This window comes from Carettochelys insculpta, chromosome 27 (assembly GCF_033958435.1).
Source record: "Carettochelys insculpta isolate YL-2023 chromosome 27, ASM3395843v1, whole genome shotgun sequence".
Classification (NCBI taxonomy): domain Eukaryota; kingdom Metazoa; phylum Chordata; order Testudines; family Carettochelyidae; genus Carettochelys; species Carettochelys insculpta.
The window spans coordinates 2,740,086-2,765,000 of record NC_134163.1 but is presented as its reverse complement, the minus strand read 5'-3'; the positions used below and the strand labels follow the sequence as shown (position 1 = coordinate 2,765,000).

Here is a 24,915-nt window from a genome sequence, read left to right as displayed (position 1 = left end):
GAAAATTTCATATGTACATTATGAACTCTGCTATTCAGTATTTAGATCATTCATTGGAGATGCTGTCACTTCTCCTCATTTTCCTCACTGGGGAAGGCTTGAGTTGTTAAGAATTTGTATTTCTTTGTATGGTAATATGGCCCAGATCTTGAAAAGGGCCTTAAGGAGTCTTAAGTCCATAAATTCCCACTATATGAATCAATACGCACATCTACACCTGTGTAAAGGGCACAGTCATGTTGGCTGTCACTGTTAATGATACTTGTTTGCAGTTCTTTATATTGCATATGAACTGTCGGTTGTTCACTTGAGTGGTGTTTACTTACAGATGTCAAGTTGCTGACTCATTAATTGATGTAAACCCAGTACAGTAGAAGTACACATTGTCTATTCTGGGAGCCGTGCACTCTTGTGAATTATGTCAGGGTGACAGGTAGTGTTCCCCCTAATTTGTTCTATCCCTGTGCGGAATGCTTTTCATTTTGTGCCCAAGAATGGAGGTGTGTGTCACATAATGAAAGTCATTCCACACTCCCTGTGTGCTGGGGGGTCAGGACTCTAACTGGGGGGGCTCTGGGTGTGGCAGGAGGCTCCAGACTGAGGCAGGCAGTGGTGGAGCAGGCGGGGGTGAGGGTTCTGGGGTGAGGCTGGGGATGAGTGGTTTGGAGTACAGTAGGGGGGCTGCAGATTGCGGTGGGGGGGGGCTGAGGCATTCACAGTACAGAAAGCGGCTGCGGGTTAAGGGAGGAGGAGATGAGGGCTCTGAGGTGGACCTGGTGATGAGTGGTTTGGGCTGCAAGAGGGGGCTCCAAGTTTGGGAACTGGGGTGCAGGGATGGGTAGAGGCTCTGGACTGGGAGTGTGGCTGGGGGCAAGGGGTTTAACGGTGGGTCTGGGGAGGGGCTCAGGCCTGGGGGCTGGGGAGCAGGGATGTGTGCAAGCTCTGGACTAGGAATGTGGGCTTTGAGGTTGGGTGGGACATGAGGGGGTTTGGGATGCAGGTGGTGGCTGTAGGTTTGGGGAGGTGTAGGGGGTTGGAGATCAGGCTTACCTGGGTGGCTTCTGGTGCCTACCTGTCCTGGGGCACCATGCTGTGCCTGGAAGCAGCCACCAGGTTGGGCTCTTGGGAGCTGACATGCATGCTGCTCTTGCTTGCAGGCACCACCCCAGCTCCCATTGTCTGGGAACCAGCCAGTGAGAGTGTAGAGCCAGAGCTCACATGGGGGCAGCACAGAGACCCATGGCTCCCCAGCTAGGAGTCAGACCTGCTGCTGACAGCCCCCACACTGCTCTCTACCCAGAGCTGCTCTAGACCTCTCTCCCAGCCACAGCAACTTTGTGCTAGATCTGGCAAGGAGTCAACTGTTCTCCAGCCATGGCAGCTTCAGGACTTGGAGAGACGCATGTCTCTCCGCTGCAGCACCAAGCCCCTGCACAGGGCTTAATAGGAAGATGTGTGGCCATGTAGCTTGGAGGGAATTTAGATGATAGGGCATAGCGTAGTGAGCAGGAAATCTGGCAGGTTGGTGGACCATTTAATAATCACCTAGATGTGTTGTATATGTGTTTTAAAATGGCCTAACTCTCTTTTCTTCTCTAGGCTTACTGGTAGCCTACTGCCATAGATTTGATATTCAGGTGCAATCCTCCAGAGTCTATTTTGTAGCTTGCACTATAGGTATGTATGACCCTGATGTTTCTACCCAGCAGCCAGTGCAATCAGTCCCTGGAAAAGCCAAGACAGAGCTCTCCTATTACATAGCTTACTTTTCTGTTCTTATCTTGCTATCAACAATCAAGTAGTGAAGCAGTTTAAAATAAATAAATAAATAAATAAAAGCTGTACTACCTTTGAAGTTGGACCCATGAGCCACAGCATAACACATGTCTGAGCTGTTTTGTCTGTTCAAACTAGAAAGTAAGCTCTTTGTTATGGCTTATACCATTGCCAGAACCCTTTGGTTGAATTACAGTGTCTTTGTGTATGTTTGAGATACACTTATTCTTTCTTATCATTGTAATTTGTGTTAGTGGAATTGTCAAACTGCATTTATTACATGAGAGAATTCAAGTATAGTATTTGTCGTCTTGACTTCAGACTGAAATTGTGTGCCTGCAAAAATGTGTAATTGACTTCCATTAAATTAAATTGTGGAGATGACCATGTCTTCCTAGATACTACTAGCTTTCTTTTAAAAGTGTGATTTTTCACAACATTGAGAGCACTAGAAGCACTTCATCGGTGCCGTAGTGCATCTGGTGAAGACACTCTCTGACTCCACTTCCACCAGAAACAGAAGGCATGTCTGTACTTAAGTCTCTGTAGCTTGCATGGCTCACCCCAAGTAACACAAGTTAGACTGACTTAAGCGGTAGTGTAGCATGCCCTCAGTTGATTGACTAACCCAATCAGCTGAAGCTTCTTCTTTGTGGTTCTCTGCTGACGGAGGGGGAAAAAGTTTCTTCGAATTTGAAATAAACAGTTAAAGCACTTGTAACTTTACAGTCAGAAAAAATCAAGAGTTCACTTTCAGAAAATGGTGTGAATGATTTTGCTGCCACCGAATCTGACAAAATTTTGTCTCAAACCTCATTTTTTTAATTATTTTGTCAGCATAAGGACTGATGTCTGACACTTGGATAGCTGGGTTTATTCAGTACATTCATCTAATACTAATACAGGTTGCATCTCCCTGGTCTGCCACCCTCTGGACCTGAGTGGTCCCAAATGAGGGATTTTGCTGGACTGGGGGACGTTAATGTTCATGGCCTAGCCTGGCATGGCTGCCAAGGGATGCTGGATGCCAGCACTCTGGCCTCAGCACTATGCAGTTGCCAGGGGATGCGAGATACCAGCGCTCTGGCCTTGACCCTATACAGCTGCCAGGGGATGCTAGTGCTCTGGCCCAGGCCTTGGCTCCGTGCAGCTGCCCCCCATGTAGCTGCTGAGATGCTGCCTCTGGCTTGCCCTCTTGCCCCCTCTCTGTGGTCCAGGAGCATCTGTTGCCAAATCAGAGAGTGTCAGTTTTAGGAGGTGCAGCCTGTAGCTAATAACTGGTGGCATCCAGAAAGTTGAGGTGCTTAATGCTTCTTTTGCTTCAGGCTTCACTGAAAGGTTCATGGTGACCACATATTCAACAAAATTAATATTAGCAATCAGAGGAAGAAATGTAAAAATTCCAAAATTGGGAAAGAACGAGTTAAATGATATTTAGACATTAGATATGTTTGTATCAGCAGGGCCTGTTGAAATTCATTCTGTGGAACTAACCAGTCTCAGAGCCTTTAGCAATTACCTTGAGTACTCCTGGAAGATGAGAAGTCCCAGAAGGCTGGAGGTTGACAAACATACTACACACGTTTAAAAAGGAGCACAGGGATGAACTGGGGTAGAATAGACCAGTCAGGCTTACTTCAACACCTGGAAAGATTCTGGATCCAATTAATAACCAATCAGTTTATACTTACCCGGAGGCTAATTGCATTATAAGGAATAGTCAGCATGGATTTTTCAAGAACAAATAATGCCAGATCAGCTCAGTTTCCTTGGCAGGCCATGGGACATTTTGTTTGACTGTCCACAAGGACAGCATAACCTGCCCTTGCAGCTCCCAGTGGTCGCAGTTTGCCATTCCTGGCCAATGGAGGTGGTGCAGGCCACAAGGATGTACTGGCTGCCACTTCCCACAACTTATATTGGCTTGGAACAGCAAACTGCAGCCACTGGGAGTTCAGGGGTGGGGTGGGAGGCCATGCCTGCAGATGGTCAATGTAAACAAAGCAGCAAATCACCCTTGTGGGACCATGTGCCAAAGGTTGCTGGAAAGGGAGTCATCATTAGAATGTTTTTCTAGACAATTGTGCTGCCATTTTTTACCAGAACTGTATCTGAATTATTTTCTTTTGCTATTTTTATCTCCTTTTAGCATATGGAATTGGCCTTCTAGTGACCTTTGTAGCCTTGGCATTAATGCAGATGGGACAGCCAGCTCTGCTTTACTTGGTGCCCTGTACACTAATCACTAGCTTTGCCGTGGCTCTTTGGCGAAAGGAGCTTGCAATGTTCTGGACGGGCAGCGGCTTTGCGGTGAATACCAGTTTGATATGAGTGTCTTCAAGAAATACTAATATAATAAACCCTAAATAGAATTAAAGTTGAGTAAAATATTGTAGTACTATCCAACAAAACAAAGAACTTTGATGTTTTGCATTCATTTAATGTTGATGTTTTGGTTCTAAAGAGTTTTGTCCAGGCTTTAGCAATTGTAGAACACCGGCTGTAGAATCTTCTGCTTTAATGTTTGTAGCCACTAAAACTGACTAATATAAATAGATCAGTCCCTATCTGTCCACCCTGATCCAGCTGTGTAAATCTTGGTAGTTATGACGAACAGCTTTATTGTGTGTGTTATTAATTGTAACTTCAGCATATAATGTCCATGAATAGTAAGAATTGTACGGATCTTTGTTACATGTTAACAAAATGAGGCAGGGAGTTAATTTAGGATCCTAAATTGTCTCCTTTAGGCTACTCTGTTAAATTCTTTGTTAAATGACTTTGTTGCAAGTCAAATGCATCCATTATGAAGGGAGTAGCTACTCAGTAAGAGAGCATTCACAGAACAGATATTTAAGATAAGGGTAAAGATGAAGCAGACTAATTCTGCATGAGGAGCCTGGATTTTTTACAGCATGTCCACAAACGGCTTTTGTCCTTTTTTTCCCCTTAAATCAAAACAATTGTGGATTTGTTTTGGTTTCTTTTAGAACTACAGTTTTTTTTTTATTCAAAGTGTATAGGCATACAGAGTGGAGTTTATTGCATGTGCACACGAAAAACTCTGTCCAGGAAATGAGAGTTCAGTGTTTAGAGTGAAAACTAAAGTCCAGTATTAAAGCAGTTCTTTTTCTAAGAGCGAATGTTGGTTGATTGATTTCATCATGAACTCAGTCCTCGTCTATACTAGAAAGGGGTTTGCCAATATAATGACCAGCGTAACTATTTGTCAAACCCACCAATGGAAACGTAACTTATACTGATGGGAGTTCTTTACCCATAGCTTTTAGCAGTTCCCTGACTGAAATGAGTTATCGAGCTGTCTACACCTGGGCTTAGTTAGCATTGGTCAGTTGGAGCTGTTTTTTAATTCATATACCAAGCTCACATAGTTATACTGTCAGTGTTTTTAAGAAACAAGAAGTCCTGTGATGCCTTACAGACTAACATGTTTTGGAGCATAAATAGGTCTTTGCTGGTGAAAGCTTATGCTTTGGAAAAATCTGTTAGTTTATAAGGTGCCATAGGACTTCTCAGGTATTTTGTTTTGTTTTGTTTTGTTTTTTTGCAGATACAGACTAACACAGCTACCACTCTGATACACCCAAACTTTACTCAGAACATGTACAACCCTCCACTCAGGGAAGTATGCAACCCCTGGGTCTGACGCTGGCAGTAGTGACACCAACACTATGTAAAAAACACTTAAGGGTTTGGGGTTTTTTTCTGGCTCCAGAATGTTTTGATAGAAGCCTTACTCTGCAGGCAATTCAGAGCATGAGAATGAGAAGAGAATGAATATCCATAGAGATGCATTTTGGAATTAAAAAGGGTTTCTTCCTTTGTTTAAATCTGATGAAACCCCTAGCTTATGTCTAATATCTATGCCCTGGTGGTTGCCAAATTTTTCATAGCTGAAGACCCCCTTAGAAACTTGTTGAACAGCAAAACTGCAGCTGATCTTGTAAAAGAATGCAGTCACTATCATCCTTAAAACAGGAGGGCACTCCATTTCAGATCAGTGCAACTTGTCTGTTTAGATAAAGATGGTTTGTTAAACTCTGTATTCACTACGTCAAGGTTAATGGTGGCTATGGATTGGGCCTTGACCTATCTCTGGTCTACAGAAATGTCAGGAACAAAGACAATAGGCAGTTGAGTCTGAGTTGTTAATGTACAGGCAGCTTGACCTTTCAGTTTGAAAAAGCTTGTGGGAATGAAATGTACAAATCGAATGGCAATTGAGGTAGAATAACTTCCACAGAAATCATAGACCATGGCTGAAAGGAAGAGAGCTCAGTTTCTATTTAAGAGAACGTACTACAGGGACCCAACTGAGCCCTCATGATGCAAATGAAAGAAATGAAATGCTGTGGGGAAAAAAACCAGACCATCTTACCAGTAACCTGCTAGAGACCCCTAATCACATAGAAGACAAATAACTAGTAAATGACTGAAACATATGGCCCCAGTTCTCCAGATGTTCAGGACGTTATCTTGGTTGAATATGTATCCTTACATTTGCTTACAGGAGAAGGAAAATGTTAGAGGTAGGACCTAATGGATAGAGTGGAGGGTAATTTCTCATCTCTGATACTTTATGACCTTGGGTCATAACTTAACCTTTTTTGTACCTCAGTTCTTCAACTGTAACATGAGAATGATATGCTTTAGGGGAACTGTGAAGCTTAATTAATATTAAAATACTTTTTGATCCAGGAAACTGCCAGAAAAGTGCCAGCTGCTTATTTTTAGTGAGGCTTGGCAGCAGCTTGTCACCATTGCAGATAAACAACAGAGCTGAGAGGGCGTCCCAAGTCAGGCAGCAGTAATGAGCCTATGAACCTCAAGGATTTAGGTTCCTGTGGAGAGTATTCTCCCAGTCTCGTTGTGACTCATTGGGACCTGTCCGGAGAATAGATGTGCAGATCTTTTAACTACGAAGGATTATTTGAATTAACTGCTGTTTTTTGGCAAGTAATCCCTCTCCTTTCAGATCAGTTCATATTTTTAATTTCTTCACCGCTGGTCACTGTGTGATTGCTGTTGGCCTTCAGTATGATGATTGTTCTGTAAACACAAGCATAACTTGAGCACTTTTAATATTAAGCGTTTGGTAACAATAGTGGCTTTTGTTTCTCACTCCACATCTTAATTTTTTTTTGTTTTTTTTGTTTTGTTTTTTTTTTTTTTGTTTTTTTTTTTTTTTGCAGAAAGATCTACCTCATCCTTCCTTGGTGCTGGCTCCTGTCAGCTGCCCCAACCCACCCAAAGATCTGAATGCACCTGCATCTCAACAAGAATCAGAGCAACAGATGACCAACCCCACGCTCCATTCAAGTGATCAAAATAACCCTGCTGTGTGCGCAGAGAAGCTGCCTAACTTGAGTACCAAGGAGCTGACCAATCCCAGCACGCAAACAGAACAGCTGCACATTTCCATCCAGCAAATAGAACAGCAAACCAGTCAGAACGTGGATGATCCTGAAAGCAAGAGCCGAAGAGTAGAAAAGAACCAGCAGGACTGGATGAAGAAATAAGAAATCCCTTTTCCTTCTTCTCACCTCTAAACATCCACTTGCAAAACCAGAAAACCAGTATGTAGACTGTTTCAGTAGTGTTCACATCATTGAGGAACCTCACTGGAAATCTGATCATCAAATACAAGATTATTCTGCCTTTGACTTCAGAGATAGCTATATGTTTCAAACAGCTTTCTGAAATATGGTGCTTTACAAAGATTCTAACATATGAATTTCCATGATCATTTTATTAGATGGATGCCTTTTACTTTTACTTTTTCATTATACCAGGGTAATATTAAGAAATTTTATTTATCCAGTGCTCTGGGCTTGTGTGGCTGTTGTGCTGCTTTACTGTAGTGTAGATTAATGTGGAAGAGAAACATTGGATAAGTCTTCTACAGAGCTAAGCAGGGAGAAATACTGTAGTTTTGTAGAATTTTCTCTCCTTGATATTTTTAAATTTCTGCTTGTAAAAGCCATTGTCGCAAGTGAATGGTTTAGGAAAAACTGACACTCAAGAAATGCTGAGAACTGGTTAAATTACTGGCCTTCTGAAAGGATTTATATTACCATGCTGCATCAACATTTCTTTTTCCACTTCCAGGTGCCCGAGTTGGATGATATTCTAAATTAAAAGGCAGGATGCACGAATCTACAGGAAGCACTGTAAGCACACCTATGGATTCTGGGGGCTGTCTTGAAAGAAGATGTTCACTGAGTGGACCGTGCAGAATAATATACAGTAGACAAGTTTACTCAAAGTATCTTCACTTTTTTTGTTTTTTAAAAGCACCCCAACCCCTTATTTGCCAGATAAATCAGCTCATAAATAGTAACATTCTGCACAGCTTAGTGGTCAGGCAGAGATGTCTGCTGGAGACTTTAAGGACTGACTTAGATATAGGAAGTTCTGCTGGTTTCTCTAGCTCTCTACTTTCTGTTATTTCTATTACTATAGTTTTGTTTTCTGTTGATTTTGTTTACATTACACATATTTTGCTGGCATTGCCACCATAGCTGTAGTTGACAAAAACCTTTAGTGTAAATGCAACATATGACAACAGAAGGTTTTTTTCTTTTCTGTTGGCATAGTAACACCCTCTCCCCCAAACCGATGCATTTACACTTTGGGTTTTATTGGTATCACAGTGTTGACTGCAAGGAGGTCGTTCACACGTTGGTCAACCTATCTATGCTGAGAAGACTTTGTAGTGTAGATTTGGCCTACTGCTGAAGAAAAGTCTGAAGGTCTCTTTAAAGATAATATGTGGTGCAGCTATTCAACTTCTTTGTATCTGGTCAGCTGCTTCAAGTCAGATCTTGTTTTTGTCCTAGGAGTGTTCAAAGTGTGATATGAGGTCACAGCCACCTTCACTGTTCCTGGAACTGCAAAATAGATATCCTGCCATGCAGTGGGAGAGCTGCGTCTACACAATGAAGTTTAGGGGACCTGCAGTCTATTCCACTTTAGTCAGATTAGGTGCAAAACTCCTCATATATTGCTAATACAGCTTTTGAGTATCCAAAATGTAGGCTTCTCTTGTGTAACCTGATTTGTTTCTTTGCACACCTGTGTTGCACATGCAGAGGGACAAAATAGTCAGGCTAACTTTTGTTAATTATAAATAATATGTAGACTCTATTCTGTTTGAGAGTGTTCTGATCAGAAACGTCTGATTAATTTCTAAGATATGCACATCTTTTTTTCAGTTACAAACATTCCAATCTTTCTTTTTTTAAAAAATTTAAAAAAAAACTTTGCATTTTAAACATAGTTAACAAGGCTTTCAGGAAACTATTAATATCCTGGAAATAAAATAGAATATCTTCAACTCAATGGGGAGGCCATCCCTCGGCCTCTCAATAAATACTGTTCTGAGGGAATTATTGCAAGACCATATAGTGTGTCACTTTCAAGAGCAGAGTCTCAATGTACCCAAAAAATGCATTAAGAGTAAGCTCTAGTTGATCTTTGGGATCAAGTTTTGACAGGCTTTCATTTGGCAGCTGTACATGATTATTCTGTTTCTGTTTTCCTTCCTTTGAATAGACCTTCTGAAGGTTTATGTGGTGTCTTTAAGACTGTAACCACTTCCTCTCTACTTTTTCATGTTAAATGGGCAATATTCATTTTCCAGTATATTAGAAGCTGTCTGTAAAACAATACTGTGGGTTCAGAAGTTTACCAGCTTCTGTCTAAGCCTTGATGACCTTAATTGGGCTCTGTCTGCCAAGTTGACTCAACTCTGGCTGAAATGATGGTGAGTTTCTTGAAAAGTTTTCTCCATTCTAAAGTCTGTAGTATGTTCAGATTTGATTTTCAAATGAACTAAATGCAACGTGTTGAGCAGTACAAAAGAGATTTTTCCCATTTTATTTCTTCTCCTCCTTAATGGGCAATGTTGCTCTGGCTGAGGTTAAGCTGAACCAGCCTTCAGTCATGCAGAGTGACAGAGATGCTTGTGTTGGACACTTCAGCTAGCTGGATGATGCCTTAATGTAAGCAATTTTATAAATATGTATATTAAACAATTATTTAAACAAACTGTGTTTAACTAATGCACTTGATGGACAAAAGCCAAGAAATTCAAAGTTAAGGCTGTTGTGTCATGACATTTGACTTTGCTTTTTCCTTGATTTTCTTTCAACCATAACATTACTCATAATTTTATATATTTAATATTCAGCCTGTTTATGGAGTGTAAAGTATTAATTTTTATCACACTTCCTGGAACATACATTTCTTTTTATTTGCTGTGGTTATGCTTCTGAAGGTGAAACAGAGATCTGATGGGAGAAGTAGGCCATTGTGTTGCCTCCAACTAAGTAGGAAGAATTCAGAACATAAAATGGCTACTTTAAATGTCACTTTTATTGTGTAATCTTGGCTAATATGTTTTAGAAGAGAGCATTTGCCTTGAAGTTTGTGAATTACCCCACAAATTCCATGTGCACATTTTACTTACTGTAAGAACTCATGTAAGGAAATTAATATGTTTAGCACACTAATGCTAACCCTCTGGATAAATACGTGATTTGGAGATATGTCCCATATTTCAACCATTAAAATACTACTTAAACTCAGTCACCCTGATAGTTCAGTAACATGCTCTATCATAAGAAACTAGTTGGTTTTAAATATTTCATTATAAGGCTATATTTTTTCCCTTTTATTGTCTTTAAAAAGCTAGGTTTTATCATTGTAAATTGCAGTATTGCATTGAAAAGAGCTTTTATCTTCATAAGTTTCATTTTTATTTTATCAGACATCAGTCCAATGCCAAATTCTTGTTGAAATGCACATTTTAAAGTAGTGCTGATGCATTTAATGTTTATATCCTTCAGTATCTGGTTAACTGAAAGTTAATTTTCTATAATAATCAGAGGACAAAGAATTTACTTCCGCAGATTTATGTGTGTTCGGTAGTTTAAGTGACACTTCTTTGCTGTTTCATGTTCCTTTAGAATCATTAGAACAGTGGGAAAGGAAACTAAATGTATTCTGGCTCACGCATCATTAAATTTTAATCAGCGCACCAGATCCTGATTTCAATTCCACACGGCCCATTGAAGACAGAAGGGAGGCACAGATGGAACGCGGGACAGAATCTGGCCTGCCGAATTTTGAGTAGAGGTGATGAATGAGTCAGAAACATTCAGAACACTATTTTAAATGAGCCTTCTCTTTCTTTAGTCATATTACACGTGAAGAGTATTGAAGGCAGTCCATTCAAGTATGAGAGAGAGTCCTGCTTTTTAAGACAACAGTGAAAGATAAGACAACTCCACAAGACTGATGGTGAAGTTATTATCCAATCTGTCAATGAATTTCCTAGAAAAAAGGAGGAGGAAAATCAGCAGCATGCTTTCCATTTTTTTCGGCATCTTTTCCACTGGAATCATTTAATGCAGCTGTAAAAGATTGGCAGTTTGTTATTTTTGATGCCATTGTTTTTATCATTTTTCTTTATTGCCCGTGTCTGCTATGTTTGTTGTGGATTTCTTTAACTCTCAGCAGAATTTGCATGCTTTCAGACTCTCCCTCACATTGATACTGCCTTAAAAGCCTTGAAAGCATTTTTATCAGCAGTGCAGCTTTTCATGAGCCAGATTTGCTTCTGCACTCATGATCTGTGTATCTGAGACTGAGAGCTGAATGTGAGCAATGGCAGTGCCTTTAGAAAGGCACTTGTCACTAGGTGGTTGCAGAGAGAGACAGAGCAGTGTTACTTTGGCTCACAGTACTGAGGCAGCAGGAGGCAGGGATCTGAGGTAGTATCTGCATTCTCTGAGGAAGATTGTGCATTGCCATCTGCTTCCAAGTTTGACTTCTGTATCATGTACAGTCTTGGAAGCTCTATTGTTCTTTTTAGTGATGTGGGAATTTAAAGGCTGTTTTATATTACAGCAATGTTCTTCTATAACTCACTCCATGTTGAAACACCTTTCCAAATAAAATGATTGAGCAGACATGCAAATTGACCCTCTCATCTCTGTGGACCTCAACCTGTAGTTTGTAGAAACCTCTTCTGTTCCTTTCTCTGCTTGCTTGTAAGTGTTCATACCAGGAATGGATCTGGACTGAGTCTCCTTAGCTGCCATACTTTTTATTGAGCTCTACTTGTGTTAGAGATTCCTTAGTTCTTCCATGTAACTCTTCTTATGGCCTCTTTGGCATCACCACAGAATCATTTTTCTCAGTTGTTGTCACTCCTCTATTGAGTGTCTGGAAAAGAAGTTGCAAAATGTGAGCCTTGTATGCAAATATCTCATGAACAACAGTCAAGTTCGGTTTTTTCTCCTTTTGCCTTGGTAATGGATGGACTGTTGAGATAATTATTTTATGTACTAGGGAAGGCCTAGGATGTAAAGCTCCAATAATTATCTTTTTTCTGCAGCTTTACTGATAAATAATAAACAAAGCCAAAAAATTTGGCAATGGCTTTTACCAAATGCCACAAGGAATAATATATTTTTATGCACATTCCCCACTTTGGCCATGCTGCCGCTACACAGCAGTAAGTCTGTGTTCTAAAATCTGTGGTCAGGCCAAATGTTGGTAGAACTCTGCCTGGCATTCTCACTCTGATAAGCTGGTAACACAGTTGGCCTGATTAAATTTTTTTACCATGGTGACTCAGGTGACACAGCTTTATTTAAGATTTATACTCCTATATTACCATCCCAGATTCCTTAGCTCACTTTTTAAAACACTGTTGATTGTGGACACATTCTATTAAGGAAACCAACTGCTCAATGTGATAATCTTTGAAGGGAGACCTTCGGTTTTCTCAGGCCATCAGTGTAAATGATCACAGAGACACATTCATGACCGGCTTATAACTTAGCTTTGTGCCCATGTTCTATTTGACAGTTGGTATTTCTGAAACCAGTCCTGTAGGCAGACATCTTGCTGAAATTATGATTTCCCCTTTTTTTAAAATGCTTGTTAGAGCAATTTGGAAAATGCTTTAGGAATCTGCTTCATGGGCACTTGAACCATCTGAATCATAAATACCATGAATCTTCAATAAGGCTATGTCTACACTACAAGACGATATCGATTTTAAGGCGGTTAGCCTGATTTTACCAAATGCCTGTCTTCACTGTAAAATTCCATTAGCTCGATTTATAGAGTACTAACATCAACATAACATCAATATCATCATATCTTCGTAACCTGATGGGTGTAGCATTCAGCTAAAATTTAAAATTCTGAATGAAAGGTAGTAAGGAAGCGCTGTGTCGTTAAATCAGATTCATTATCCTCCAGAGATGTCCCATATGAGCCCCACAGTTCTCAGCTCTGGCCTTTTCCATCTCCACTGCTCCCAGGTGCAGAGGAACTAGGCAACAGGAAGACCATTTCAATTCTGCACCTGGAAGCCCATGGCTGTAGTGTCATGCTTTTATGAGAGGCTGGAAAATCTTTTTCTTTCTTTCTTTCTTTGCTGTTAGCGTGGCTGTGGGGTTTGTGGTTCTGTGTCTACCTCTGCTTGTTGTTCTCAAAGCTACAGACTAACACAGCTACCTCTCTGATACCTCTGCTAGTGATCTTCCTTTTTTTTTTTCCTGAACTTCCTGGCACCAGCCGTTGTTCCCCCACACCCCCAGCAGCACATGGCCCCTAGACTGTGGGTGGGGGCTGTGCTTGTATGATAGGACAAGAAACTTCTTTTCAGCCGTTTACATTTTGTCCTGCCCCTGAAGTCCCCTCCCTTCCCTCCACGGGAGGTGCCATGCAGTCTGGAACTTTCCCGCGCCCAGCCTCATCGCGGGGCTTGACCCCGAGCCAATAAAAGAACATGCTGTGCAAGGTGCCAGGCATCTTGCGCATGGTCAGGGTCCTGGAGCCAGCCAGGGGAAGTCTCCCTCAGTGACTAGAATATTGGGGGGGACTGGCAGCTTTTCGGGGGCCTTGCAACCGCCCGGAGGAATTCTCCCTTGGCAGCCACAATTTTGGGGGGCTGGAAGTTGCCTGGGGAAAGTCTCCAGTGGCTCATATAGTCAGGGGTCTTTTAGCCATCTGGGGGAAGCCTCCCTAAGCAGCCACAATTTTCAGTCAACAGAAGAAAAAACTTTGTCACAAGATTGACAGTCCTTTTGAGAGCAGATTTTTTATGGGCTTGATCCAAAGGCCATTGAAGGCAAGGTTGTGGCTCTACAATTACCACAGTTTTCCAAGTAAGGCTTGGAGCGACCAATTGAGTCACAACTTCTTTTGTGATACATTGCATTTTCAGTGTTGTGCTCATGTCTGCTACTTACACAGGCATTTCCGGGTTTTGCAGTGGTTGCAAGGATGAAAATTCTTGTTCTGAGGGTCTCCTTTGCCAGGAGGTCTAAACTTAGATTCAAGCCTGGACATGCTGCTAGTAGGGGCAGGTACCAAAGCAGCCGTAACTGATTCAATGATCTATTGCATTTTCAGCATAGTGCCTATGTCTACTTATGCATATGTTTCTGGAGCAAATTCTTGTTCTAAGGGTTGTCTGTGCCAGGAGGCCTAAACCCAGATGAAGGTGGTAGGTCCTGCCCCAGAATGTCAGCCAGCATCCTGGGCACGGATGTTGCACTGCTGGGCCTCCTTCAGTTTTGCCTGGACTTCCTCCCTGCTGCATTCGGAGGTGGCCTCATTCTGCCAGGGTGGTGACCATCCGGTGTAGGCTTGGGCATGACTCCTTTTCACTTTGGGGTCTTGGAGTAGATCCTCCTCACTCCACAGATCCAGGAGGGTCTGCACCTTTCACCCGGTCCAGGAGGGACCCATCTCTTGGTGCCCTGGCTGGCTCTCAGGACCCCTCTGGCGGGTTCCTTGAGGGCCCAGGGAGTCTCGGGTTCCTTGCTGGTGTACCATATAGAACACTGGCTGGAAGGGAGTGGCTGCAAGGGCGCTTGCGCAGCAGCTTGTAGCTCTGCTGTTCGCGCATGCTCAGAAATGTGTCACTAGGGTGGGTGGCCTTTGAAACAGAATTATTGATCTGAGGCTCTTCTTTGCCAGGAGGTCTAAACCAGAGCCAAGCCTCCAAAGAGCTGTTGTTTCTTCATCCTGTTTTGAAAACCTGTCGGTTGGGAAACCTGAATTCTTTTTTCTAAGTTTTCCTAACGCGCTTTACTACCCCATCCTTCCCCTCGCTTATAAAAGGCACCTCTCTTACAGAGGCGAGCCAGATCCCGCCTGAGACAAGCAACTTTTGGTTAATATGGCAGGGGAATGAGGAAAATGAAATGTAGGAAGAGGTCATCAGATACCCGCAGCCACTCACAGGGCATTTTTTCCTATGCTGCACCAGTGAAATAGCCAGAATTCTATGGGGCTGAGGGGATTGTGGGATCAGCTCCCACAACACGCTGCTGCGACACTCAATTTTAGTCGTGTGTGGCAGCAATATGTCAGGTTTGTGGAGAGCGTGTGGGAAGGGGAGGAGGCACAAATCGAATTGATAAAACCCGGTGCTAATAAATTGATTTTAATAAAATCAGTTTTAACTCATAGTGTAGATGCAGCCCAAGAAAGCATTTTCAGAAGTGCCAAATGTGTGTGCTTTGGGTAAAAGAGATTTCAAAAGTTATTGAGAGTGACCAGTTCCTACCCTGTGAATAATCATCATGCAAAGCTGTACAAAATGGAGTGTAGTTTCTCTTTAAAGTACTGTACAAGTCATGATATTTATCGTGGTAAAGGATACTACACTGTACAGGTCTAAGTTGGTAACGGAATGTGGCAAAGTGCTTTGGAGCAGAAGTTCGGTTCTGTAGAAGTTTCAAACGCAGGAAGCTGAGACGAGGCTGGTACAAAAATTTCGCATAGAATGAAAGTTTTCTCTCTTAGATCCCACAATGCTGAATATGGTGCGAAGGGGTAGCCTGGGCAAAGGAAGGGGCAGGGAGTAGTTTGTGATGAAGATCATTTGTACAAGAGCTCAGTGGCAGCAAAAGATCCACTTAGTTTTTATTTCTAATAATAATGTGGGATTTTCAACAGCACCAAAGGATGCCCATCTCCTAATTATTAATGTAAGTTCAGTGCTTTTGGAATCTCACCTGCTATGTATTATGACTGTATTCAATATATCATGATATTTCATGTTAAGTTGCTAATATATTGTCATGTTCTGGGGCTCAGAGTAACCTTGTGAGTAACCTTGGATGCCTGACCATGCTTTGCTGCAGCTTACAACCAGCCTACCACATGCAGGTCACACTGAATGTGTGTAGTAGACAGCCCTGGACAAATGGCTGTGACCTCAGCAGCCTGTCTACAGCCCCAAAGCCTCACTCCTGGGTTCACTGGCCTGGTTTACAACCAGCAGGGTGCCCCCAGTCTCATATTTCCCCCACACCATGTGCTTTGCAATGTCCACCACTTCTTGACAGTTCAAAGAAATGACATAGTTTGCAACTTTAATGGAAATTGACACCCACTTTAGTACAAAGAGAGCACTATTTGTTTAGCTTAATAATGTAACAAGTTTATTAAGAAATGGAGAATTATATTTTAAGCAAGTTTTTGTATAAGAGAGAAAGTTAAAATGGATAGAAGCAAATATAATTGAAAACTCACATCTAAAAGTTGAAAACTTCATCTAGCATCTAGGCTTTGTTTGAGAGCCTAGTCTTCCAGCAGGCCCCCTCTCCTTAGTCAGCCTCTCTTTCAGAGACCCAAAGGTGTATTTATCTTCTTTGGTAAAAGAGAACTTGGGGGTTCCCTGCCCCTTTCTTTAAAATGGATTCTTCCAAAGGATTACCATCATCATCTCCACCCGCCACCCTCTCGCTAAACAATTTTTTTTTCGAGCTGAGAGGAGGGCGGTCTGGAATCTGGTGGTAAAGGAAAGTCTCTGATCTTTTACATCCATTAGTTTGCTGAAATTCAGTGTTGCTTCTTACCTTTCCTCTCCCCCACCCCACTACCATCCTGATGATCCTGTTTCTCTGTATGCTGTGGATGCTCCCTGTCTTTGCCTGAATATCAAGCTAGACTGAAGTCCTGTGGCACCTTATAGACTAACAGATATTTTGGATAAGCTTTCATGGGCAAAGACCCACTTCATCAGACAAAGCGGGTCTTTGCCAACGAAAGCTTATGCTCCAAAATATCTGTTAGTTTATAAGGTGCCACAGGACTTCTTGGTGTTCTCAAAGGTACAGACTAACACTGCTACCTCTCTGAGGCTAGACAGAGAATCGAATACACGTTACTTTGTCTAAGAAAGACCTGTTTTATGTACACTTGAGTCATAATTCCAGCATGTATCCATAATTCATAATACCCATTGTGTATATACATCATGCACAAATATTTATGATCACAAGATGTGTTTTATGCAGTGGCGATCCCAATAGTGTGTAGGGTTTTGATAACAGGTATTTAGTACATTGCTATGTTTCAATCATGCTCTTCCTATAATGAATACTGAGAGAAATAGAATTTGTTCATTATAACAAGGTTGTCTTTAAGAACCATTCACTCCCTCAAAAAGGAGCTTTGAGACCATTGCCATTACTGTAAAGAAGCGAAGGGAGGTGTGTAAGCCTTGGAGCTGCTTTGTCTCTCGTTAGGGGAAGGTATAGGATCTTGCGAGTGACGCTCCACACTGAAATTTCTTTAGACTCATGACTAAAGAATAGCTGCGGTCTCACTGGCAGCCCTCAGCAGGACTTAACATGCTTGAATGAAGTGTTCACTGTAATGCAATTTATAGGGCTGTAAATGGCCACAGATGTGGGAAGCACAGAATCATGTGTCCAGTTAAATAGATACAAAGTTTCTCTTTGGCCCTTTTTCAGGCTTAGAGGATGTTGTATAGTGTCTGGAAACAAAGCTCTCCTAAACATATAGATCTGATATTTCTTCAACAGTTACCAGTCCCATAGAAATTAATGGTTGATCCTAATTAGCTTGTTTCTCACTTTCAGAACTGACTAGCTATAAGAGGTACAAGAGTGTGTCTAGGCACTGAAACAAGAAATTTGGCTCTTTGTTGAGCCTCTGAAGGTTTAAAATTCACATGGCATGATATCAGAGTACAGCACAAAGATAAATAAAGCAGATATTCATCTGTCAGACTCTATACTTCTCCTGTCTTCCTTCTGCAATTCCTCAAGGGAGCAAGGTGGGGGCTGCTGCCATCTATAGGGTTATTGGAAGGCAAAGGAATGGGAAAGGAAACATATGGGCCTTGGGTTGACCACTGAACCAGTGGTTGTGTTGCTACCTGGAAGAAAGGAATTTAACTGTAGACCAGCTGCTGAGACATGGCCACCTTCTGTAACACACCCAAGTTTAGCCTGGTTGTCCTGACCAGCCCAGAAACTCCTGCAGAACACTGCTGTCAAGATTGGTTGTGAGGGGCACAGACGAGGTAGACAGGACACAATCTGTTTGAAGACTTAAAAGAAGATCAAAACCTGACCTCAAACAGGATCTGAAACAAAAAAGCAGCCCAGTAGCACTTTAAAGACTAGCAAAATAAATTATTAGGTGATGAGCTTTCCTGGGACAGACCCACTTCTTCAGACCACAGCCATACCAGAACAGACTCAATATTAAAGGCACAGAGAACCAAAAATAGTAATCAAGGTTGACAAATCAGAAAAATATTATCAAGGTGAGCAAATCACAGAGTAGAGGGGCAGAAGGTGTGGGGGGCAGAAATCAAGACTCTGTTAATGACCTGAAAGTTTGCATCTTACTGAAGAGGAATTTTCACAACAGATTGGAAAGAGAGGCTGCTGAACTCTCTTATATTCCAATTTGACACATTAACGCATGGTTTGAACTGGGATGGGAATTTTCTAGGTCATTATAGGGGCTTTTATGCATACTTGGCTTTATCTAATTCTTGACTCCTACCCCCACCCCCCTTCTGCCCCTCTACTCTCTGATTTGCTCACCTTATAATATTTTTTTGATTTGTCAAACTTGATTACTATTTTTGGTTCTCTGTGCCTTAAATATTGAGTCTGTTCTGGTATGGATGTGGTCTGAAGAAGTGGGTCTGTCCCACGAAAGCTCATCGCCTAATAAATTGTCAGTCTTTAAAGTGCTACTGGACTGCTTTTTTATTTTGATAGTATATAGACTAGCACGGCTATCTCTCTGTTACTATTCAGGATCTGAAAACTGTGTGGTGCACAAGAGTGTGCTGATTTGATTTTGTGCCTGTGTTAATGTAACATGTAGCAGCTCTTGTACTTTCAATTGTAATCATGCCTAGGAAAGACAAAAACATGTACCATAGTAGCCCCGCCCACATTTCAGTTTTCTAGTCAGCCAAATATTAGGGGTGTTAACCACTGGTGCTGTAATAGCTCAAAGACCAGCAGAATGCATTCTACCTGAACAGTTAGTGGACAGATGCCTTCTGAAGACTGTTATGATCTCAGCAAGTTCTTCAAACTATTTTCGTTTTCCCGCTAGCATCATCTTGCCCTAATTTAGTCACAGCTGGCAGGTCTGCATCCCAGAGTTGAGTGATGGTGCTCACCATTTGTCAGGCAGAAAATTTAGGGTCATTTTCTAAATTCTACTGGCACTGAAATGTTCTGTCTTGTCTTTGCTATGAACTTGATATGTGTGCTGAATAGGGTGGAGAGGAGAAAATTTAAACTTTGCAAAAGAATGTTGCCTAAGTACATCAGTAGCTGCCCCTTACAACCCAAAGGAAGGGGTAGAGTCCATACAGTTTTGGACTGCCCAATCCTGCCATAGCAGTAACACCTACCAGCCAAAGCTGAATAAAGAGTAGTCTGAATATAAGCTTTTGTCAGTGTTCACTTACTAAAGAGAGATCTGTCAGTGATCTAAGCCTGGCTAGGGTATTGGCAATTTAGCACTTGGTTCAAGAACGGTAGATTATATGCAGGGCAATAATTGGTGAGATTATTCCCAATGCAGTATTTTTTAGCTTTATCTTTAACTAGTGTATTATCAGAGAGGAAAGCCTCTGTTGTCTTAAGTTTGACTATAGTTTGGCAATTCTGTAAAAAAGGCACATCCGCTCTCTGCATGGACCCAATTTTAAGATGCTTAATTGTATACTCAGCAAAGATATAAAAGCAGTAGAGTTAGCCTGAGGACTCCACCCACACCCATTTGCCATGTGTCTTTAGGTCTCACCTGCTTGCTTATTGTCACTGACACACTTTTATTCCTAAAACTCCTACAGTCTCAACAGTATTAATGCGACAGCAAATGGATTCTCTTCTGCCTAGTGTGTGAGCAGTTGCATTATCAGTTAAGTTCATCGCCATTAAATAAAGGTCTACAGTTGGAAATCAGCAGGAACCCACCTTGATGACTGGCTCACAGGTTAGGTTTATCGTGTTGTCACTTGGATAATATTTTGAGTTTTCAAATGATCACATATGATCTTGGAAGATACTGACAGAATGAATATGGGATCCAGTACTTTCATTCTGGGTGCATATTAATACAACATCTTAAAGAAAAATGTCACTGCACTAGGAGAGTTTGCTGGATAATGGTGAGGGGTTTTAATCTTTTGTGTATGTTCTATTCAGTATGTATTAGTCATATCCATATGGATTCTCCTGCCACTACCACTTTGAAGGTAGTGAAGACAGACTTAGTTGTTCCTGAGTTCAAATGAAAAAAAAAACAATTCTGCTCTATCCAAAGAGAACTGGTGCTGCTTCCTGCATTGAACAGATGGAAAATTTAGACCAAATCACAGCATTCCAACCCAATATGGAGAACATTTAAGAGACTAGATATTGGAGTGTTTGTATTAGAACTTGGTGCATCTTGGATACCTGACAGGACCTGCTTTTGGGAGACAGCCTTCTCTTGGGTGTGCATAATCTACAGACCAGTTCTGAGGTACTCGCTTGTATTAATGTGTAAACATGGCATATCTGTTAGTGCTGTGAGGATTATAAACACTAAAGGAATATTAAACTTAGTTCCTTGGGAGCAATACATTTAACTCTGAACATGTAAATCTGAACCAAACCTTTAAACTAGTATTTCACACAATATACTCAGAGCTAGAGGTTAGCTTGGGGGCCTTATTTTAGTATCCATACAATGTTGTTGCTTTTATGGGGTTCTTAATTTCAGTATCTTAAATTCAAAACAATTGCCTTACAACACCTTGGCACCATTGAGCATTTTGCAATATGAGTGCCTCCCTCCAGACTCACTAGCCAGCTAGGCGTGAAATCACTTTAATTGAGTTTCAGTTCTCTTTAATGAAAGCCTCACATTAGTATTTTGTTATGGAACATAATTAGAAAAGACATATTTTGACATAGTGGAAACTACAAAGGAGGAATATAAATAAAAATAGCACAAAATTAGAAAGGCAAACACACAAAACAAGCTCAGTCTAGCTAGACACATAGAGAATAACAAGAAAACATTCTTCATCGAGTGATGTCCCGAGGGGTGCTCCACTGTAGGTGCTGGTTTTGTCCTGGCACCACAGATCGGAGACGTTTTCATAGAGGCAATCAGCCAGACTGCTCATGTGTTGTCAGCCCTTTATGGCATTCGTGGCCTTTTGTCCATGCACGCAGTCTGGCCCCCATTGGTTCCCCTCAACTGCCCCGGGCTGTGGTTGGAGCGAGCTAATCTCCTCAGCACTGACCTGATCGTGAGATTGTATGTAATTGTTAATAGTTGCCACTGTGTTTTTGTCATAGTTTATCAGTTTAGTACTTGGGGGTTTTTTAAAATTCTTTTTCCTTGTTACTTCATAATTCATGATATAAGATTGTTCCACATTGTTCAATGTTTAAAAGAGAGAGAGAGAGAAGAAAGAAATGGAAGAAAGGAAACTAGAAAAATCCATAATGCCAGGTTCACCTGGTTTTAAAAAGTGCAACACATGTTGCAAGGTCTTATCCGCCTCTGACAGGCACTCGGCCTGCATTTGTTGTCTCGGTGAGGCCCATGTCCCACAAAAGCGACCTCACTGCAGTAAACTGATGGCAAGGACCTGCTGCAATAGAGAAATGAGGCAATGGATGATACTTTCTGATAAAGCTCTCCAACCCTGAATGTCATAATCCACAGCATCATCTGACCAACAGCCCCGAATGCAGACAGTTTCATTGTCAATGGCCATTTTGCTTAAAAAGTTAAGGGCATTGCCTGCAAGATCTCTGCCTGCCACTTCACAGAGCAGATTGAGTACCAGTGATGAGCCCAGTATCTCCAGCACTGCCTCTTCCCATTCAGAAGTGGTTCCAGCGTCAAAGTTGAAAGAGCCAAAACCTATGATGCCAACATCAAGACATCCGCAACTGAGGGCAACATTGGCACTGGGAGCTACAACCAAGTCATCAGCACAGATGATCACATCCACACCACCAACAGCACCAACGACAATGGCACTGAGATGCTCGGCACCAGAACAACCTTACAGCCAATGCAGCAGCGAGGAAGTCAGCCTTGAAAATGGAACACCAAAGCCCTCCCCCACACTCCCCCACATCCGACACCCATCCACCACAAACATTCTGAGATGTATTAATGGGAGTGTTGTGTGCAAGACATGAGAAGTAATTCTTCCTCTCTACTCTGTGCTGATTAGGCCTCAACTGCAGTATTGTATCCAGTTTCAGGCACCACATTTCAGGAAAGGTGAGCAAAATTGAGACAGTCCAGAGAAGAAGAATAAAAATGATTAAAGGACTAGAAAATGTGACCTATAAGGGAAGACTGAAAGAATTGGGTTTGTTTAGTCTGGAAAGGTGAAGATTGAGAGAGGACATAACAGCTTTCAAGTACTGAAAAGGTTGTTACAAGGAGGAGGGATAAAAATTATTCTCCAAAGCTTCTGGTGATAGGACAAGGACCAATAGACTTAAATTGCAACCTGGGAGGTTTAGGTTGGACATTAGGAAAACTTCCTAACTGTCAGAGTGATTAAGAACTGGAATAAATTGCCTAGGGAGGTTGTGAAATATCTATCGAGGATAGTTAGGAACAGGTTAGACAAATATCTTTCAGAGATGATAGGTGGTGCTTGGTTCTGCCGTGAATGCAGGGAACTGGACTTGATCACCTCTTGAGGTCCCTTCCACTTCTAGAATTGTATGATTCTATGATATATATGATGTCTACATTGGTGTGCATATTAGCAGTGTGTCTAGCTAGCCACCCCCACCTTATCATTGAGCCGTATCTTGTATTTGCAAAGTATGCTATCAGCAAATTCATGTATATTCTTTCATGAGAAGTAATTGTCAAGCATTGGACAATTACCATTAACAGATTACAAACCAAATAGATCTTCAACTCTTTTCCTCTTCCACTGATTCCTTAGTCTCCATTTAGCATCAGCAAACAATAGGAAACAGTGGGTAGAGCATCAATGTATGCCCTTGCAATTGGAATTCACAAGAATTTGATCAGAGCTGACCACAGGATCTGTGACTTGATACCAAAAATAGTAGACAGTGCCAAAGAAACATGTACAGGTCCATCCAACAAAAGTATTTCATACCAATCTTCTCTATTGAAGTGAGATAGGCCTGCAAGCAAGTTCCTGAGGGATTAATATCATGAATATTTTGTTATGTTAGTAAGATCCTGTACAAGTGTCCATGTTCACTACCTGGTTATCTGAGCCTTTACTAAAGCTGAGTCTAACCTAAAGAAATAGCTATAGACAAGTGTCAACTAGACATGCATCACAAGATGTATCCTGCACAAGCCATTGATGGTTTAAAGATTCATTGGGTTGCTACCCAAGGCCAAACCTAATGTCAGAGCCCCGTACACTACGTTCTATAAGGACAAGGTGCAGCTTAGGGCACCCCCAGCTTCCCTTCTAAAGGTTGTCTCCCAGTTTCACATTAACCAGGATATATTCACTGTGTACCCTATGCTAAGCCACGCCCAGGGGCAGGGGGTTCATTCATTGGACGTTCATAGAGCACAAGCCTTTTACAGTAAAAAAAAAAAAAACCAAAGCCATTCCATGGGTCCATTCAATTGTTTGTGGCCATGGCAAACGGACGAGAGGACTTCCAGTCTCCTCTCCACAAATTTCATCATGGATCACGTCCTGCATCCAAGCATGTTACGGCCTGGCAGAGGTGCTAGCCCCTCTGCTCACAGTGCTTTTCACCAGGGCACAGGATTATTCAGCAGCATTCCCTGGGCATGTTCTCCCCAGGAAATGTGCAGAGTGGCAACATGATGCTTAAACATACTTTTACATCACATTGTTCTATTACCCAGCAGGCCAGAGACAGTGCAACCATTGGTAGAGCTGTCCGCCAGTCAGTAGCTACCAAAGTCCCAACCTCGCCTCCAAAAATAGGACTTGGCAATGATTGAAATGTACATGAACAAACACTCGAAGAAAAACGGTCCCTCTCCTCATATCTGTTCTTCAAAACAGGGTGTTCATGTCCATACCAGTACCAGCCACCTACCCCACTGTCTGAGTAGCTGGCAAGAAGTAACTCAGGGAGTGGCAGGTCAGCAGGATGCCGTGAAGGCGCCAGTCCTGGGGTTCCGCCCCCCAACAGAAACTGCTAGGGGAGATATCTTCTGGCTGCCACACCTGCAGATGGGCACACACCTGATTGGAGCGGACATAAACAACACATCTCAAACCACCATTATGAGAAAGTGAATAACTTTTTTTCTCCACCCTTTGGAATATGTAGCAGGTTATCAGTAAAGGGTACCTGCTGGTGCTCTGAAAACACAGTAGTAAGACTGGTACCGTCGCCTGACTTTTGTAATCACACACACGTGATTTATTTCAACAGCCACCTATCAATTGCTTTGCACTCAGTGCCAGACAATAAAGATGATTTAGGGAGCCTCACAGTGTAACTGGGTAATTCTTTTCCTATTTACATGCACTCAGAGAATTAGAATTTCTTCTTCGAGTGGTCCCCATGGGTGCTCCACAGTAGGTGTCAGGCTCGCCCCGGCGCTGCAGATCAGAATTCTTCTAGCAGTTTCCTCTGGATCGCACATGCCCCGATGCGCACCGCTCCCTTGCGCGCCCTCGGTCATGTGTGCGATCCGGTCCCCTCCAGTTCCTTCTCAACTGCCAACGGCTGCAGACGGAATCTGCTCCGGCTCTAACGCCTGAGACAGATAAGACAGTTAATTCTACTT

At 42.1% G+C, this 24,915-nt stretch overlaps 1 protein-coding gene across 7 annotated transcripts in view; it reads left to right on the top strand.

The window, feature by feature from the left end:
- The window catches only part of SPPL2B (signal peptide peptidase like 2B), a 97,842-nt gene extending 81,050 nt beyond the window's left edge, over window positions 1-16,792 (top strand). For 4 of the 7 annotated variants that reach the window (XM_074978225.1, XM_074978226.1, XM_074978228.1 and 1 more), the window contains 3 exons: window positions 1,600-1,677; window positions 3,926-4,086; window positions 6,990-16,792. In XM_074978225.1, the coding sequence (XP_074834326.1) occupies window positions 1,600-1,677; window positions 3,926-4,086; window positions 6,990-7,316 (566 nt within the window). In that variant the 3' untranslated portion in view covers window positions 7,317-16,792. Of the gene's footprint in view, window positions 1-1,599; window positions 1,678-3,925; window positions 4,154-6,989 lie in introns of all 7 variants that reach the window. The other 3 variants (XR_012642639.1, XR_012642638.1, XM_074978227.1) reach the window with 3 other exon arrangements.
- The last annotated feature ends 8,123 nt before the right edge of the window (window positions 16,793-24,915 follow it).